The 17,186-nt window shown below is 36.4% G+C and overlaps 1 protein-coding gene across 4 annotated transcripts; it reads right to left on the bottom strand.

Moving 5' to 3' along the window:
• Positions 1 to 1,563: 1,563 nt before the first annotated feature.
• LOC148845144 (uncharacterized protein At2g24330-like) lies at positions 1,564 to 10,522 on the bottom strand. 4 transcript variants are annotated; one of them, XM_088953764.1, is made up of 7 exons: positions 10,000 to 10,356; positions 9,772 to 9,872; positions 9,099 to 9,374; positions 3,960 to 4,104; positions 2,923 to 3,032; positions 2,349 to 2,769; positions 1,564 to 2,078 (listed from the first exon to the last, which is right to left on the bottom strand). In XM_088953764.1, exons 3-7 carry the CDS (start codon positions 9,369 to 9,371, stop codon positions 1,813 to 1,815), a joined length of 1,215 nt encoding a protein of 404 aa, XP_088809890.1. In that variant the 5' UTR covers positions 9,372 to 9,374; positions 9,772 to 9,872; positions 10,000 to 10,356; the 3' UTR covers positions 1,564 to 1,812. The 4 variants fall into 4 exon arrangements, with proteins under 4 accessions (XP_088809890.1, XP_088809891.1, XP_088809892.1 ...); XM_088953765.1 differs by having other exon boundaries at positions 10,157 to 10,350; XM_088953766.1 differs by lacking the exon at positions 9,772 to 9,872 and having other exon boundaries at positions 10,157 to 10,522.
• Between the last annotated feature and the right edge of the window lie 6,664 nt (positions 10,523 to 17,186).

The raw sequence follows: 17,186 nt of genomic DNA, 5'->3' as shown, positions 1-17,186 counted from the left end.
TTATAATATTTATATATATGATATAATACTAGAAACAATGTGTAAAAGATACTAGTGCAGCCAATTATGGATAAATATGCCAGTTTTACTTGGATGTATCAACAATTTACATGTTTACTTTTCAAGTTCTAACCGGGTGTTGTAACCCTCGCTACAATTTTGTAATTGTTATTGTATTTTAGGTCTACATGTTTCCAAGCAAATTACGAACCAAAATGTCAACATTTTGGGGCCAAACTCTATTTGAAATTCCTCGACCTCTTCTCGCTTATTCCATACAGGTAAGCATCTCTCTCTCCGTTGCTATAAGCCTACAAGTGCCGCTACTTACCATCGTCATCTCGTTTAAATGCAAGTGATCCGAGCAAAGGCAGTGACTAAAACATAGCTCTAATGACAACACCCTTTCTCTTCTTCTTCCTCTCTCTCTTCCATTTGTTTGACATCAGTCTCAACAACCAACTCCACTACTACACTTTCTCCAAGCCACCGAACTAGTGGCTACGTGAGGACATGAGTGCAAGAATGGTAGAGATGCACTGTTGAGGAGGATGAAACCTCTGCTGTGGAAATAAATTACGAGAGGGACATCGGGATAGGGAATGATTTGGAGAATGTGGGCTGAATCGGGCTTGCCAAGTGCCTTTACTTCATATTCCTCAAAATCGAAAGAAAAATAATGAATCCATTTTTTTCATCCAGATTTGGTCCAATTTCAACCAAATTATACATTTGTATGCCTAGATTCTTCTCAAAGAACAAACCTAAGATACTAACGGGTTCAAAATATCAATGCAGGCTAATGTGCCGGCATCGATATTGTTTATCAGTATTGTTTTTTTTTTTTTATTCTTTTCAAAACTGGTTTAGAAGGGCCGATTTAAGGCCAGTCTACCCTCTGAACCACTTGCCAACCTGAAACACCCCTTATAGGGGCATATCGAGAAGGCTCCAACATGATACATATATCGACCGATACATAGTGGAATTTTGATCCTTGGTAGAAGAAATATCCAATGTTTGTTCATTGTGCATATTGATACTTTGAACAACCATGTTTAGGATCAACTAAGGGAAACAATCAAGTTGAATGTCAGAGTGTCTTAGTTTGGTGTACTGTGCCGTTCAGCCTAAAGGATAAATTTATGGGAGAATGACAGTTCAGCCCAGGATTGGAACTCATAGGCACAAAGTGCAGTTGAGGTAGGTGCCAGTTTGGAATTGATGCTAATTCAACGACAGGAATTAGTGCATAGGGTAAGGATAATTGACATTTACAAATGTTGTAGATTTGCAGTAGAAATCAGAATTCTGCAATGGGCCTGCCTGTATTCCTCCGTAAATTTATTGACTTGACAAGTATCAGTATCGTATCCATAGCCGACGGAGTGGAGGAAAAAGGATTGGAGGATTTTGAGACGACAAGTATATCAGAAGAGAATGGATACTGCCGTATTGGGTAAACCCTTAAAAGCAAGACAATAGGAAAATTAATCTTAAAAGTTACATTTGGCACCATCATTCTTTTCAGGTAATTTTTCAAAAAATAAACAATAAAAAACAGAGAAGAAAAAGTCTAATTCCTCCTACAAAATTAACTCCCCACTCTTGCAAACGAGAAGTTACTTACAAGTGAACACTGTGTAATGTATATGGCTCATATCGTATAAAATGTCAAGTGACTTTAAGTGACACAAACAAGAAAGGAAAGTACTAGACCTAACATATCATACTAGTCTAATATCTAGCAAAAAGAAGAAAGGGAAAAGGCAAAGGCAAGTTTTTTCAAAGTGCAAACATACAAAACTGTCTTTAATTAACTTCATCCCCATGTGCTTTGGTTTCACTCCCTTCAGCTGTCGGTACAGCGACTGTTTGCTCGCTCGTCATGAGTTTGCTTTCTGTTGTGGCACTGTTGACACTCTTAACTACATCACCACTAGTTGGGGTTGTTGGGGAGCTTATGTTGGTGGAGCTGGAGCCATTATCATGCTCTTTCTGTTCTGCTGACCTATTTAATGCATGGCAATGCGGACAGTAATAAGTTATGTATGGGAAATCTTCTTTCCTGGCCAGCCCTGCAGTAAATGGATATGGATCATTCAAATAACTGTCAAATAATATTTTTCATCTAAGAAACAGTCCCAAGTGTCCTGACAAGGAAGGGGGATCCAGATCTCCTACATTTTCTATTCAGTATCTGAAAGGCGTCCTCACATCACATGTGTATTCTGATATTTATGGGTATTATTTACACAAGTGTAAGGGGACCCCTGTTAGACTGAACCCAAGTACTAGAAAAGGAGAACAAGTGGAGAAACTGAGACCAAAGGATGCCAGCAACTCACCATTGTGCATATGGCAGTTACCACATATAAGTGCGTAAGACTGTGTTGAATCCTCTCCCACAAGCAAGGCCGCAATTCGAGCAATCCATCCTCCATCTTGCATGGTTGATCTTGGGTGGTGTTGAACAACCATTTGATTCTGCATGGGACTCTCAGCACCAGCAACCCCCAAGTCATGCTGTGTTTCATCAATGGGTTGATTCATCATCGTGCTTACTGCACTGCCAGATCTCACTTGAGGTTTTTTCCGATTTCGAAGCCCACTAGATTGCACAAGTTCAATATCGTTGCTGGATACTGATGCAACATTGATCTTGGACTCACTATCCCCAACATATAACTTCAAGCCTGAATCTGCACCCAACTTCGACGCAAGAACTGTAGCAGCTGCTGCTTTTGCTGCTGGGTCAGGGTCATATCTCTGCACTGACAATGGCTTTCGGTAAACACCCCATACAGAAGACACATTTATGCATTTCCAAAATACTAGATAATTTGAAAAGATACTAGCATAAGCATAATATTAAAATAGAGACTGCAGTGGTTATGTAGAGATGATGCTTCTTTTCATCACCTGAATGAGCTGTTGTGTTGTATAGTAGTTTGTCCTCTCTTTAAGTTCATCAATTTTTGCTTGTCTTTCAGCACGCAGCCTTTCAAGGGTTTTCTGGTCCTTCCTATCAACTGCAGATATGCATAGTATGAAATATAAGGTTCTAGGTGTGCTGTCGAAACCAGGAATCCATACAAAAAGTAATTTGTATCTATGCCTCCATGGAAAGCCAATAATTTTGTGGAAAAAAAGGATAAATTGTTGAAACCTCCCCTGAAGTTTAGTAATTGTAATCACCTCCCTGAAATTTCTCATATAGTTGCAAAACCCCCTCTGTTAGAATTTTCCAAGTTTGCCCTACATATCAATCGCTCAAAGGCAAAACTACAACTTTAAATTCTCTTTTTTTGTTGTTCATAAAGTTTGTATTGCTTTCCTGTAGAAATCAGCCTCAATAGTAACTGCATGGGTATTTTGGACATTTCAATGCCTCTTATTAGAGGATTTTAATAGAGAATTTCTACTTGCAACAATATGAGAAAATTGAAGGGAGGTGATTTCAATTACTAAACTTCAGGGGAGGTTTCAGCAATTTACCCAAAAAAATTGTAGATGATTGGTAATGAGATGCACAAATCTTTCAAAAGCACCACAATATACTACTATCCAAGAGAAACTAGATGCATTTAATCACCAAATGCAGAATATCTTTCCAAAGAACAGCCAATGGTTCAAAAACTGCAATGTTCATGCTTTTCACCTAAGAAAGAAACAAAGAAGTTACTAATCAAAACAAAATCAAAATGCTCCTAAAAGAAACAAAAGTTATAAGCATCGAAATCAAAAAGCTAACCATTGAGTATTCTAAAAGGTATGACAGAACTACTATCCATATTAAGTAATAATAATAACAAATTACAAGGAAAAACTAAAAGTATGTGGATCATTTGAAACAGATTTAATAAATCAGTTTACAGAAGAAAATGAGCTACAACTGAAAAAAAAATCTAATCATAAAAAGACAAAACCATGTAAGGTGTAGAGAATAAGATATTTACGCATTCTTGTGAAGTTTACAAGTGTTGAATAAACAAGAAAAGATAAAGCAGGCAAAAGAAACATCGGCAAAACCCGAAGTGCCCTCATCTTCCAGTTTAAATCAAGTGCTCTAGTTGTCATGATGGCATAACTCACTGCAACAACCTGCAAAATGCAACTGTAGTAAGTAGACTGCTCCCAAGTAAATTAAAATTTCTACACAAAATATGTATTTACTAAGGCATCATAGGTGTCCTCAAGCAAGAATAGACTCTAAAGGTCAAATAAAGATAAATGAAAAGAGCCCAAGGGTTTATCCAATGTATCCCCTAAGTGCGATGGCTCTTCTTTTTCAAGACTGGATCTCCCAAAAGAAAAAATCTCAGAGCACGGCATCCAACCAGACATCAGGAATATCTCCCATACACATATCATGTATGTTAAATTTGTGAGGATATGTTTCCGATGTGTAACTGGATGCCATGCTTTCAGAGTATTTACAGTGTGCTATCTTTCAAGAGATCCAGTCTCATTTTTCCGATCAACAATGAACAAATATATTTGAAGATCAAAAGAAAGTACAGAATAAAGAAGCCCAGAGTATACAATATGATTATCCCAAGGATGAAAAATGAACTGCCCTGGGGCATCCACAAGCCAGGACTATCCTGGGGGATAACAAGCTATCCAACATGAACACCAATAAAGGACCCTCTCAAATGCAATGGAGAACCCAAGACTGACTGAAGATCTCCCTTATCCATTCAAGGGCCACCCATCAGCTGCAGTCTACCAAGAGAGTTTCCACCCTGTTGGCATGGATAAACTTGAAAGTTGAATCCTTGAACAAGGGGCATCATCAAAGATCTAATTGAAACTCCAATGGCAATTGGACCAGAATACTACAAGATGATATTACACTCATGAGAACCCAGGACCCACTGGAGATGCTCCCTTATCCACCCTGTTAACATAGATGAACTTGAAAGTTGAGACCCCAATACCAATTAGACCAGGATACTACAAAATGATCTAACAGTATGAGAAACTCCACCAGTATTCTTGACAGTACCAGTAGTGTCAGAACGACCCATGTTTTATGGCAAACATTCATTGACTTCCTAAAAAGCAAATACTAAAGACCAACAAAAACTTAGTATCTAGTGATATATATATCCAATACCACATTATAGAATCAACTGTGATCCCTCTAATGTGCAATTCCGACATCAATAAGATCAACAATCTCCAAGATGGAATGAGAGTAGATCCGTCTGTAAGATCTCCCTTTCTTGCCAAATGCTTCAAAGAAAGCTTTCTACATCAATTTCCAAGGGAAGCCACAATTCTGAGTAAACCATGCCATAAGCAAGGAGCCAAAAAACAGAAGACATGGCAATATATAAAAAGACACTTATAAAGTCCCTATTTGGCAAATCTAGATGCAAGAATAAGAGTGATTTAACAATTGGTCTCTCCTCTAATTCATGCCAGAGGTGCTAATCTTCTTATGAATCATTTCTTCATGGGCAAGTTTTTCTTTTTTTTTTCTTTTCTTTTGTGTGTGTATTGTGGGGGAGGGGGGAACCCATTAGGACTCCATGCACAAAATTCTACTGTGCTCACCGTTAGGAAGAAAATTGTCTCATTAAAACAGACACTAAGTGATACAGATGAACAATTTCCAAATATTGTAAATCTAAGACCAAAACATTGTTGTAGTGGTAACAAGGTGGAGTAGACGCCTCATACCCTAGGCATTATCTAGGTTATGAATCTGAATGACTAAAAATCTACATTTCTAGGTTGTTCTCCTAGTTGAGATAGAAATGAGCAAGTACAAACATGAAGAAATAGCAATGGACTTTATAAAAAAAATAATGATATTAACATATCAAGGAACACCAAGACATAAACCTATAAGACAATAGCATATTAAACCATTAATTTCAACAATCCAAGCAAACCGTTCTCATAAAATTATTAATTCATTATTTCATAAATCATGAGAATATTAACCTCCACTCAAGGTTCAAAAAATCGATACAATACGCCCTGTATCGGGCGTATCGTATCATATCTTTTGGGTCCCAATACGCCCATTTACAGGTGTTTCGGGACCCCACTCTTTTCTAATAAAAAATACTCTTTTTTTAACTCCCCAAAAACCAAATTTTGAATAAAAAACTAAAAAAAAAATCCGTGTATCTAAGTACCGATACGCCTCTGCCGATACACAGAGGCGTATTGATACTTTGAACCATGCCTCCACTTTCTACTTATCCTTCCAATTTTCTTTTCATCATTTCTTTAGAAGTTGAGGCTCTGGAGATTTTCAGCCATATTGAAGGTGCTAAAATGATGTTATACTTCAACTCAGAAGATGAGGTTCATTTGTGGAAGCCATCAAGCATCACAATAAATATGAAAAAATCAAAATGATGGTGATGTAGCACAGCAGAAAACTTTAAAGAGAAAGAAATCTAGGAATCACTCATAGCGGGTTTAGGCCTCACCCTAACATAGGAAGCATCACACATCTACACAAAGAAACAAACTTCTGTATTTTACCTTAGGGGCCTTGGTTGTAGATGTTAAATTGTGTTTGGCTCCTTGTCTTGGGGGCCTTGGTTGTAATCTGCCATTTCAGGCTCATTTGAATAAAGTTTTACCTTACCTTTTATCAAAAGAAAAAATTTATTCACTCTGTCTTGAGAAACAACCAATAGACCAATATTTATAACATAAAAAAGCAAATGGTTCTCCAACTAGGAAGCCTACTCTTACTTCACTTAGGAATACCAACTGAAAACAGAAAACAATGACTCCTAACAGCTATGCAACTAAACAACCTTGCTGTACAACACTCTCCTAAAACACTTCTAACACCACCATTTCTTAAGCCGTAGAATTATTGGCACTTCTGTTTTTCTTCTTTAAATCTTGATGTCTGCTGTGCAATCCCTATCAGATGAGTTTGGGGTAACTCTTCATGCATGGTGTAGACCTAGAATAGTTGAATCAAGCAGAACATTGAGGTTTTCAGATTAAAAGGAATTTCGAGGTTGGGGATTTAAGGTAGATAGAAGAAAAGGTAACAAGAGAGCTTTAATTCCTCAAGTGTTGCTTTGCTTCTTCACCAAACCAAGGAGTTGAAGGCTCAATGGAGTCAGTAATACCTCCTGCAATGGTTGTGCTTCCTCCATCCAAATAGGAAGCTATTCTTGCAATTCTCAAAGACTAGACTTGATGGAACCTGAGGATCAAGAGAAGTTAGAGTTTCCTTCTATACCAACGGTTGCAGAATATTTGCAATCTGCTGCTAATAAAGCAGTTTGATGCAGTGAGTTCTTTAGTTGCATGAATCTTTCCTCTCCTAGAAACATAAAACATCTGAACCATCCATCTTGTCTATGAAACATATGGAATTACCCTAGGATTCATGGTTTTTATTGAATAATTACTGGTGAAAGATGGTCAGTGGTTGCCATGGAACCTAGGGAATTACCTTGGGATTCATTTGTTTTATTTAATAAGATCCATCGCTTGTGTGGCTAAGCAACAAGGCACCCCCCTGTAACCTAGCCTCACCTTGGCACCTTGAAAACTATGAGTATGAGTTTGGACGAGAATAGCAACAATGAGGCTGGTGGATAAGAGAGCAAGGATTCAGAGGAAGAGTTCATTCGAGAAGGGGAGGAGATTCAGATAGACGAAGTGCACAAAGCGAATGAATTCCCCACCCCCCCAAATAAAAAAGGTCTTACCAAAATCTTATTCTAGAGAAAACACCACATCCAATATAATGAACCGAGAGAAACAGAGAACAGAGGAGAATAGCATCAATGGTTTCCATGGGCAGGAGAGAGAAAACTTGAAAGCTTCCCTGTGTCTCAAGCATTCAGGCTCAGTCTTCCTCTGCCCTTGATAAGTGAACATATAATCTCTATTTTTCCACAAAAAATTCTCTTCCGTGATGGAAGGTGCTCCCATCTGCCATCTTCCTTATGTTATATTTGCTTTCTCTTTACTTTCGTATATCAATTGCTTGGGTGGTTCATTTTGTGCCACCTAGCTCCCACCTTATTCCTAATGATATTTTCTACCATTTTATATTCAAAAAATAATATTTTCTACCCTTGTAATGATCTTAACAATAGCTCTAATGTTTGAATAAAAGTAAATCTGGAGCCCTGATTCAGCATTCATATTGCTTAAAAAATAAAAAATTGCAACTACAGTTAAAAAGTTGTATATAGACCTTGGTTAGGAGTTCCATGATCTTTATTTTTCCTTAACTAACAGATATACATCAAACAAAAGGTCCACAATCTTTAAGTTTCTTCCTACTAGAATGTTGCCTTTGACAGAGATATACTGCCACTTAACACACATTCCTTTTTTTTGGTAAAACTTAGCACATTCCACATGTTGGAAACAAGGTCAAACATAGATAGATGTGTCTATCTTTCTCAAATGTACATAACAACATACTATGCAATTCATATTGGGATTATTTTTCTTTTAGATTTGGAAACATAAAATTCAAAAGCACTAATGTAACAGATAAACCTAACTACAAGTCTGACTGATTATTTGTCTATGCATATGCATGGCCTTGTCCACATTTCTAGACTTTTTCCATATCTAACACCTCAAGTCCCTGACAAATCTTGTAAGTCACATCTATATCATCAACATATCATAACTAAGGATGATGTCTTTCAATCAATTTCCTGCACTACTACTTCCAAATTGTAGTTCATAAGTGGTTAACTTTCTCCATTTTAATTCATATTACAGAACATGGCTGCTACCTGCAGCCACATAGTTTCCAAAATCTACAATAAAAGGATTTATTTGTACTTCTGACAAAACGGATTGCCCTTATCCAGTTCTTTTATCATCTTCCTCTTTCATATATGTCTTCTGAGCAGGTACAAGAAAGAACAAGTAAAATTTTACTGCAGTCCATTATATCCCATTCCCCATCTACATCAAGTCAACAAAATGTCAAACTATATACAAAGTTAAAAGATAGTAAGGGGTGTTCTGTCATGGTGAAATATCATGATCAGGAATAGCATCACAGATCCATTAACTTGACAAAATATGCCATCCTTACAGAATTAGGCACATAAGGCGCCAAAAAGTCTTACCTCAAGAACCACAGAGAAGACGATAATATTTCTCGCCGTCCTCCGCCAACTATGAGATCTCCTCTTCATCCTTGCAAGGACAGAAGCTTCTTCTTTGGATATATGTTCCAATCTCTTCTCAAAATCCTCCCCTCGTATTCTAAAAATTCCACCCCAAACCCGAGAAAGTATTCCTCTTCGTTGCTTCTTGATAGTCTCTCCCCCTTTCTTTGTATCATTGGACACTGCATTGTTTTCCCCAGAAGCTCGACCCTCTTTGGCGTCGTCAGCCATTTCCTAAACAGTAAAATTAAAAATCAGAGTCAATGACAGTTGGGGACCCAAACCACTCTCACCAAGTAAAACAAGAACATATCAAAATCCCTGCTTTCATGAATTATTCGATAAGAACCCACTCAAAAGACGGTTCATCTACTCGTATGTCCTGCTTATCTAGAAAAAGGTCTGCAAATCAGGCCAAGACAGACATACCCAGATGGGGAAGACGGGAGAAAGGACTCAAATTATAATCAATGCTGCAAAGGGTGTTCGAAAAAGAAAGAAAATGGGTATCAAAGAACCTCAAAGACACAGCAAAAACAGATCCAGAAAAGTAAAGAAGATATCGGACGAAAAGCAAAAGCGCAAAGAAATAAGAATCGAAAAGGGAGGGGCGGTGAATAAGATATCTGACCTGGCTGTATGTAGGTTGTGATCGGCAGGGATCTCGAGAGAACGTACAGCGAAGGGAGCCGAGAACGAGACTCTTCCAGCGAGGGACGGACGACCCACTTACTTTAATTGATGATGAAACCGGATACAGAGAGAGATAGGGAAAGTTGAACCACTTTTGCGATCAAAAATTTAATTTAAAAAAAAATGACGAAAGAGAAAGGATATGGAGGAGGAGAGGGGACGGTACCACTTTTTCGAGTTCTGCTCCATTAACATATTTTAAGTGCAGGAGGTTTCCTTGGGCTTGGGTTTACTTCTCATTTTCCGGGTGAAATTCACGCGGAACGGAAGTTTAACTGTTAAGTTTTAACGCGTATATGGCATACAAAATGACGATACGATACCTTTTGACGTTTCGGGCCTTTTGGAGACCGACACTGTTAAGTTGTAACCCCTAAGAGCCCGTTTGGTCTGCAAAGACTGAACTGTTTCAGTTTCAGAGAAGCTATGTGAGATAGCTTCACCGGGAGCTGGGTGTGGCTTCTCTTGTGCTTCCTCCCCCCTTGAAGTTGAAGCAAAAGCTCTTCTTGAAGCTGTTTTATTTGTTGTGCGTTTCAGTTTGGATAAGGTCGTTTTTGAGTCAAACAATTATCAGTTAATTTTATCTGGTGTGGGTGAAGAATACTCTGGAAGGTCTGTTAGTTTCAGTTGGTAACTTGGTGTTCAGGAGATTCAAACAAAGTAGCCCATATGTTGGCTAAATTTGGTCTAAAGAAAAGTTAGAAATGATCTACTGTAGTACTTTGTTGGTCTGTCAGTTTCTATTTCTATTTTCTCTTTTTCTTTGTTGCTGTGTTGTTTTTTTCCTCTTGCTGTGTGGTCTATTTCCAGCTTGTGGTTATTCTTTGTGTTAATGAATTATCTTCCTTACCAAAAAAGGAAAGATTGCTTCACCGGGAAAGTCGAATTTTTTTGACTCATGGAAACCTATTTTTAATTTTCTGGGTTTTCTTACCAAACATATGGCATCATGAGTCAGGTTTCTCAGCTCATATAACACTAAAAGCTACTACAAGCCCTCCCAAATGGTGCAGAAAGGGACAACTTCCTGCAAAAAGTCAAAAATCTAAAGCCCCGTTTGATTTACAGGAATAGGGATCTGGAATCGGAATTGGAATGGGCTATTTCAATTTTGTTTGGTTGGGTGGTCATTCTCTGCCTCTCAGGAATAAAATTGCATTCTTAATAATTCCAATTCTCATTCTTATTCCTATCTGAATCAAACATACTATGGGAACAAACCATTCAGATTCTAATTCTAAAGGATTTCAATTTTGATTCTGATTCTGACTGCAAATCAAATGGACCCTAAGTAAAAATCACACAATCTCACCATCTCAATCCACCTTACAAAACAAATTAAAAATAAATAATACATCCAAACAAAGAGAAAAGACCATTAACCAATACAAAGACACTAAAACAGGAAGTCTTTGATAGTATTCTCTAAGTACATTCATAAGATCACCGGGGAGACTTTTGTAAGTCTTTGATAGTCAGATGTTTCCTTTTCTAAGAATCCATAACCATTTTATTAATTTTTTATATTTTTTAATAAAAATGAGCATGTTTCTCTTAGTTTTGGTCGACAAATCTTGACTTTTTTCCAATTCTACCCCTTATTTAATTTGTTATTTCAATCAATGAGATTGAGATCTAACATTTGAGACACATGTTATAGGCTCAGATTGCATGAAATTGGACAAGTGTATTGGGCAGCTGTCCACTTGTTGCAACTCACCCACAAGTTCGGGAGTTCATCAATATGTTAATCAAATGTTTTTCTTTTTTGGAATATATAAGATTTTCTGATCAAATGGTTGGGTGCCATGCTTCTTCTGACTTCTGATCTTCAACACTTTCCTTACAAGCTTCTATACTTCCAATAAGATAATTAAGGCTCCAGCATTAGGAAATGGTTCAGCATCTTATATACCGGAAATAGCATAGCCATGCCACCAAAACCAACCATAGGTTGTCAAAACCCCAAGTGAGGAGCTCATTTTCTAGAGCAACAAGAAGAGAGGAATTCCTCACTTATTTCGCCCCCACTTATGCCAAATTATCAATCCCATTCCGCTTCCATCACTGTTTTTTATTTCTTTCCTTTTATGATCATTTTATATTTTAATTTTTTTCTAATGTTTTTTCAATTTACTTTATACTTGTTGCTTGCAGATGAGGACCGATAATTATGAGTTGATGTAGTTACCATTTGAATGCACAAATGCTGTAAATGAACAAAAGAGAGGGACCATGTGTAAAGAACACATTGTTTTTGCTTTTTTGTTGCTTGAAACTTCTTGAAAAACTTAGGAATCACTTTAATCTAGTTAAATTAGAGCCTACAATTGAATAGTTTTTGATGGATATGTCAAATGTGATACAGTTCAAAAAAACATACTTATGTTGATATGTTCATGCTTTGGTGAGAAGTTGCTTGATTAGTTGGGTTGATATCGGTAAAAAAACTAATTTCTTTGGATCAGAGGATTGGGTTCAAATAAATATTAGAGTCTGTGTGGCATGCAATTTTGCCATTTTATAGATGGATCTTGTTCTCGTGGCTGAGAGATTGCCGATAGGAGCTTGAAGGCGTAAAAGTAAAACCACCTCTCATTGAACATGGTAATAAATATTCTTTTTTAATAACTGGACCTAGGGTCTATGCTATCCATGACTTCCACAAATATTGGTTTTTGTTGTTTAACACAATACATGTAACTAATAATCAGAGGCTGCATGAATGGATTATCATTTAGGGTCTCAAAGTTTAATTCTGGCGATAACTAACTTATCGAGTGTGTAAGGCTGGGATTCGAATTTATAGTCATTATCAATTCACTACAGCAAAATGACTTTTATCAATTCCGCTAAAAGTCCTAAAAACTGCCACTAAAGGTATTACCGGCTATCGCCAAGCTGCCGCTAAACACATTAATAACTGCTGCTAGAAATCAAGATGCAGTTAAAAGCTGCCACCAAAGGGCAATTTCTCAGCGGCGGTTTTACCCGCAAAAGGGGTGCACCGACTGCCACTAGATGTTTATAGTGGCAACCAAGCAATCTCTAATTTTTTTACCTGCCAAAATAACTGGAGTTTGTTATAAATAATTAATAATTTGATTGTAATTTGTTGTAAGTCTCAGCTATTAAATAAACTTGTAATTTGTTTCATTCATTCATCCAAATTAAAAATTAAAAATTAAATACAAAAATTTTATTCTCCCCATTCATCCAAATTAAAATTAAATACAAAATAACTTAGTTTCTTTTTTTTTTTTTTTGACAGCATTTGGAACTTTAGTTTTGTGGGCTGGTATGTATAGCTGAACTAACAAGGAGATGAGAAAGACGTCGACAATGGTCCCATTTAGTCACAATGTGGTTATGAGTGATCTTCTTGAGTGAGTAGCAACCGCCTAATGCCATAGTGTCTCTGAGTGTGTTCAATCCCCATGAAAGCCAAGAGTGCAAAAGAGGAATCCATTTGAGGGATCGTCATAAGATCAATTCATACACATCTGATTGCTCAGACTCCTAACAGAACACCCTGTCAAAGTAGAATAGATGATCTTCTCATCCTAGCAGATATATATCAAGCAATTGTTGTAAGCACTAAATTGCTTAAATGATAAAAATGAAAAAAGAAACAATTAATGAAAGCTCTGAGTTCTGGCAAAAGAGAACTTGAAATTTAAAGTTCCAGCATCCAGTATCTGGATGCAAATATATATTACTTTCAGAGAACTTGGTATTCAAAACACATCCAGTCAATGACTTGTTTAAAATTTCTTGCTATTCAAAACCCTGGAATATGCAAAATGATATTTCATAAACTAAGAAAATAAACATATATAAAAAAAATAGAAAAGAATGTAGTAGTTTTCCCCCTCAAAGAAAACTTTATAAAAGAAATGCTAAAAGATTACTGTGTTTTGCTTAGAGGAATCGAATAATGGAATTAAAAGATTTTCTTCTGCTTTCTTTTTGAAAAGGTAGATATATCCCAAATTAATTACCTTGAAATGGTTGTCATGTAAAGACATCTATGTATTATATCTAATATTGAAGTACTATTTGGTACAAATAAGACATGAATATACCAATAGGGTTCACATTGCCCCAGTATGTTTCAGTCTGAGGATGTTGAAGGGGGTCCCTATAAACCTCTGAAGTTAAGGTCAACAAAACCCTGTTGGAAGATTGTCAAACATGGAGTGAAAATATGCACTGTAACTATGGCATAAATCAAAATAATTGCGAGGGGTCAGAATTAATTAAACCTTGCTCCAACTCGCTTGGAAAGTCCTAACATGTTCAGTGTGCCAATTAAGATAAACAACAGTGCAAACAAAACCCAAAGGAGTACAAAAGGAACAGGTTATGTGTCTAACTCAAGATATTGTAGGAAACAGAACCAATGAACCCAGCTCCTCCAATAACCAAAATTCTCATATTGGACTGATCTCAAATGAAGAACAAAATGGTAATAAGAATAATAATAACCAGGTAAAAGAATGAGACCGATCTCAAATGAAGAACAAAATTATCAGAAGTTTTGGTTCAAGAAACATGTCAACTATAATCTTTCAAAAACTTAGGAATGAGATATAGGGTGAATCCGTAAACACCAGAAGCTTGAATATTGGTGACTGTTACTACATCAGTTATTTAGAGAAATCAAAAAAAAAAAAAAAAAAACCTCTGATTTCTCTCTTCCTATCTCCAACAACTAGAAAAAAAAAATCTTTAAATGCTAAAAATGTAAAGTCTTGTTTCTAAAAATTAGTTTCCTTATGAAGTTTTAACTATTCCAGTTTCCAGCATGAATTTCTAAAAATTAATTGTAGTATTTCAGTGTAACGGATCTTCTGTTAGGCTTACTTTCAAACATTGGATTTTGACCAGAAGTCATATTCTAAGGGGCAGGATGGTCTGAGAAACATAAATGGAATGAGCAGAAAAGAGTGCCATTGAGGAATCTGAAGGTTTGTCCTCTGTTTCTTTGGATGGCAAGCAATTAAAAGAAGTAAATCATTAAAATAGAGGTGAACTAATATGATATATATTACCTTAGAGACATTGAAAATATTTAATTAACTAAATTTGTAAAAGTTAGCAAATTTTCCTAATGATAATTTCAGTTTTTAGTCCATCTAGAAGGCATAAATATGAGTTGTGAATAATGTATTCATCATGAAGTCCTGATTTACCAAAATATAGATTTTAACATCATTGATCCCAAAATATCTTAAAACATGGCATATGGAAGCTGAAAATTTTTGAATAATTTCAAGACCAAAAGCAATAGCTACTAGAAAAGTTCAAGCTCCAAGTTGCTAGTATGGTCTCTACCCATAATGTTTGCATTGCAGAAGGAAAACCAAGCCAGGTAACTAATTCCACAAAAGTTGAACTCTGGGCTGTCATCCGTGGTCTAAGAAGGCTCCTCATTCTAGGTATCCAGAAGGCAGTTCTCATTTCTGATGTGAAAGAAATTTTAGAGAAACTAAAAGGAAGCACTGAAAACACCAGATGGAATGAACAAGCTCTATTGGATCAAGCACAACTCCTTCTTACTCTTTTTGTTAATATAAATATACTTTATGTAAATAGAAAAGATGTAAATATTGCTCATTGCCTAACTAATTAAGAAGGTGGCTGTAACGAGAGATACGTTTTCTGCTACTAAGATACCCCCTTATCTGCTCATCAGACTTTCTGTAGAAAGGGGTTACTTTTGTATCCTTGATGTTTTTAGTGAATCATTTTACCTAAAAAAGAGTTGCTAGTATGGGAAAAAAAAAGATATTCCTAGCAGAGACCATTCTTTTTGTTTGACGCAAGACATGTTTCACTTTCCAAGAAAAAGCAATCTTACTAAGAAAATCTCTAACTAGAGGCTGAATCTATCACAAAGAGTCAAAATCTCAAAAGAATGGAAGAGTCATCACCATAATAATTATACGATCTGAAACAAAAAAGCCCCAGGACATGGTATAAAGAAAAAGTAGAAGAGGACTGCCATCAAACAAGTTACCACGACATGGTATAAGAATTAGGGCTGCAAGTTGGGTATGGTTAGACCCAATGTTTTCAAAACTGGACCGGATCGGATGGTTGGATCGGAAAAATTAGGAACCGATCACCTGACCAGTTCCATTTTACCCTAAAGCCGTTTTTTGGCCAAAAATCATTGATTTGGTCAATAAACCGTTGACTCGAGCGGTTGAACTATCCAAACCGTTCAACAGTTTTTTGCCATTTTTTATTTTTTTGTCAAAACGGGTCATCCGTTTGATTCGAACAGTCAGATCGTTTGACCTAAGAACCAGACCACTGAACGGTTCATTGTCCGGTTCGATTTTAAAAACCTTGCTTAGACCCACCAAATTTCAAATTGGATTAGTTAATGCCCATACAGTTAATGGAATAGGAACTCTAGAAAGTTGTTAATTAGGGATTGTCTTGTAGATACAATGTGAGATTAGATCAATAATTTTTGTAGCCTTCTTATCTCAAAGAATTTATACAAATTAAATAAATAAATCAGATGATCAAAATTCGATTATATTTTTTAGGCAAAGCTAATTTTTACTCAAAGCAACAATCGATGTTTTCTTTGCTAGTCAAATGGATTGCAAATATTGGGGTAGCTAGAAGTGCAATATGCAACTTGGTGAGCTGGGGTTGAATATTTGTTAAAATTTGAATGGACACATTACTTAGGCTGATATCAAATCAAGTATCCAACTTGCACCCCTGGGGTAACCCAACAATGAGTGTATAGTTTAGGTGGCCAGTAGGCATCCCTCACTCATGAAGAGGCATAGGCTCAAAACTAAGAAAATTGGCTTTGTATGTTTTCTTGCTACATAGGGTTGCAACTTGGGCCAGGTTAGTCTGAATCCATGAAAAAGTAGGGGTTGGATTGGGTTAAGGTTGAAAAGTATGAACTTAACTTAACTTTGGGTTAGGTTAGGGTTGAGGCATTGACTAACCCAGACTCAACTTAACTTCATATTTACATGTATAAATATCATATAAATATGTATTTATTCATTTAAGTACATGCAACTATGCATCCATATATGTATATATCTATATTTTATATATTTTTTTCATTGAAGGAATATACATATATATCATGTATGTGTGCATGTATATTAATTATATGTTAACAATTTTTAGTCTAAAGGCAAGTTGCCATGTACACATAAAAATGCAAATATTGAATTAACATGAAAAATAGCGAAGTCAAGCCAACCTGAGACTAATTAATCCAAACCCAGCCTGCCCAAGTTTTAGGGTTAGGGATTAGGGTTAACTTCAACCCAACCTGACCCATCCCTAATGCTACCTTACTTTCAC

This window comes from Nelumbo lutea, chromosome 7 (assembly GCF_056320005.1).
Source record: "Nelumbo lutea isolate HS-2025 chromosome 7, American lotus-T2T, whole genome shotgun sequence".
Classification (NCBI taxonomy): Eukaryota; Viridiplantae; Streptophyta; class Magnoliopsida; order Proteales; family Nelumbonaceae; genus Nelumbo; species Nelumbo lutea.
Note: the sequence above shows the minus strand (reverse complement) of the source record. Positions and strands in the feature narration are given on the sequence as shown.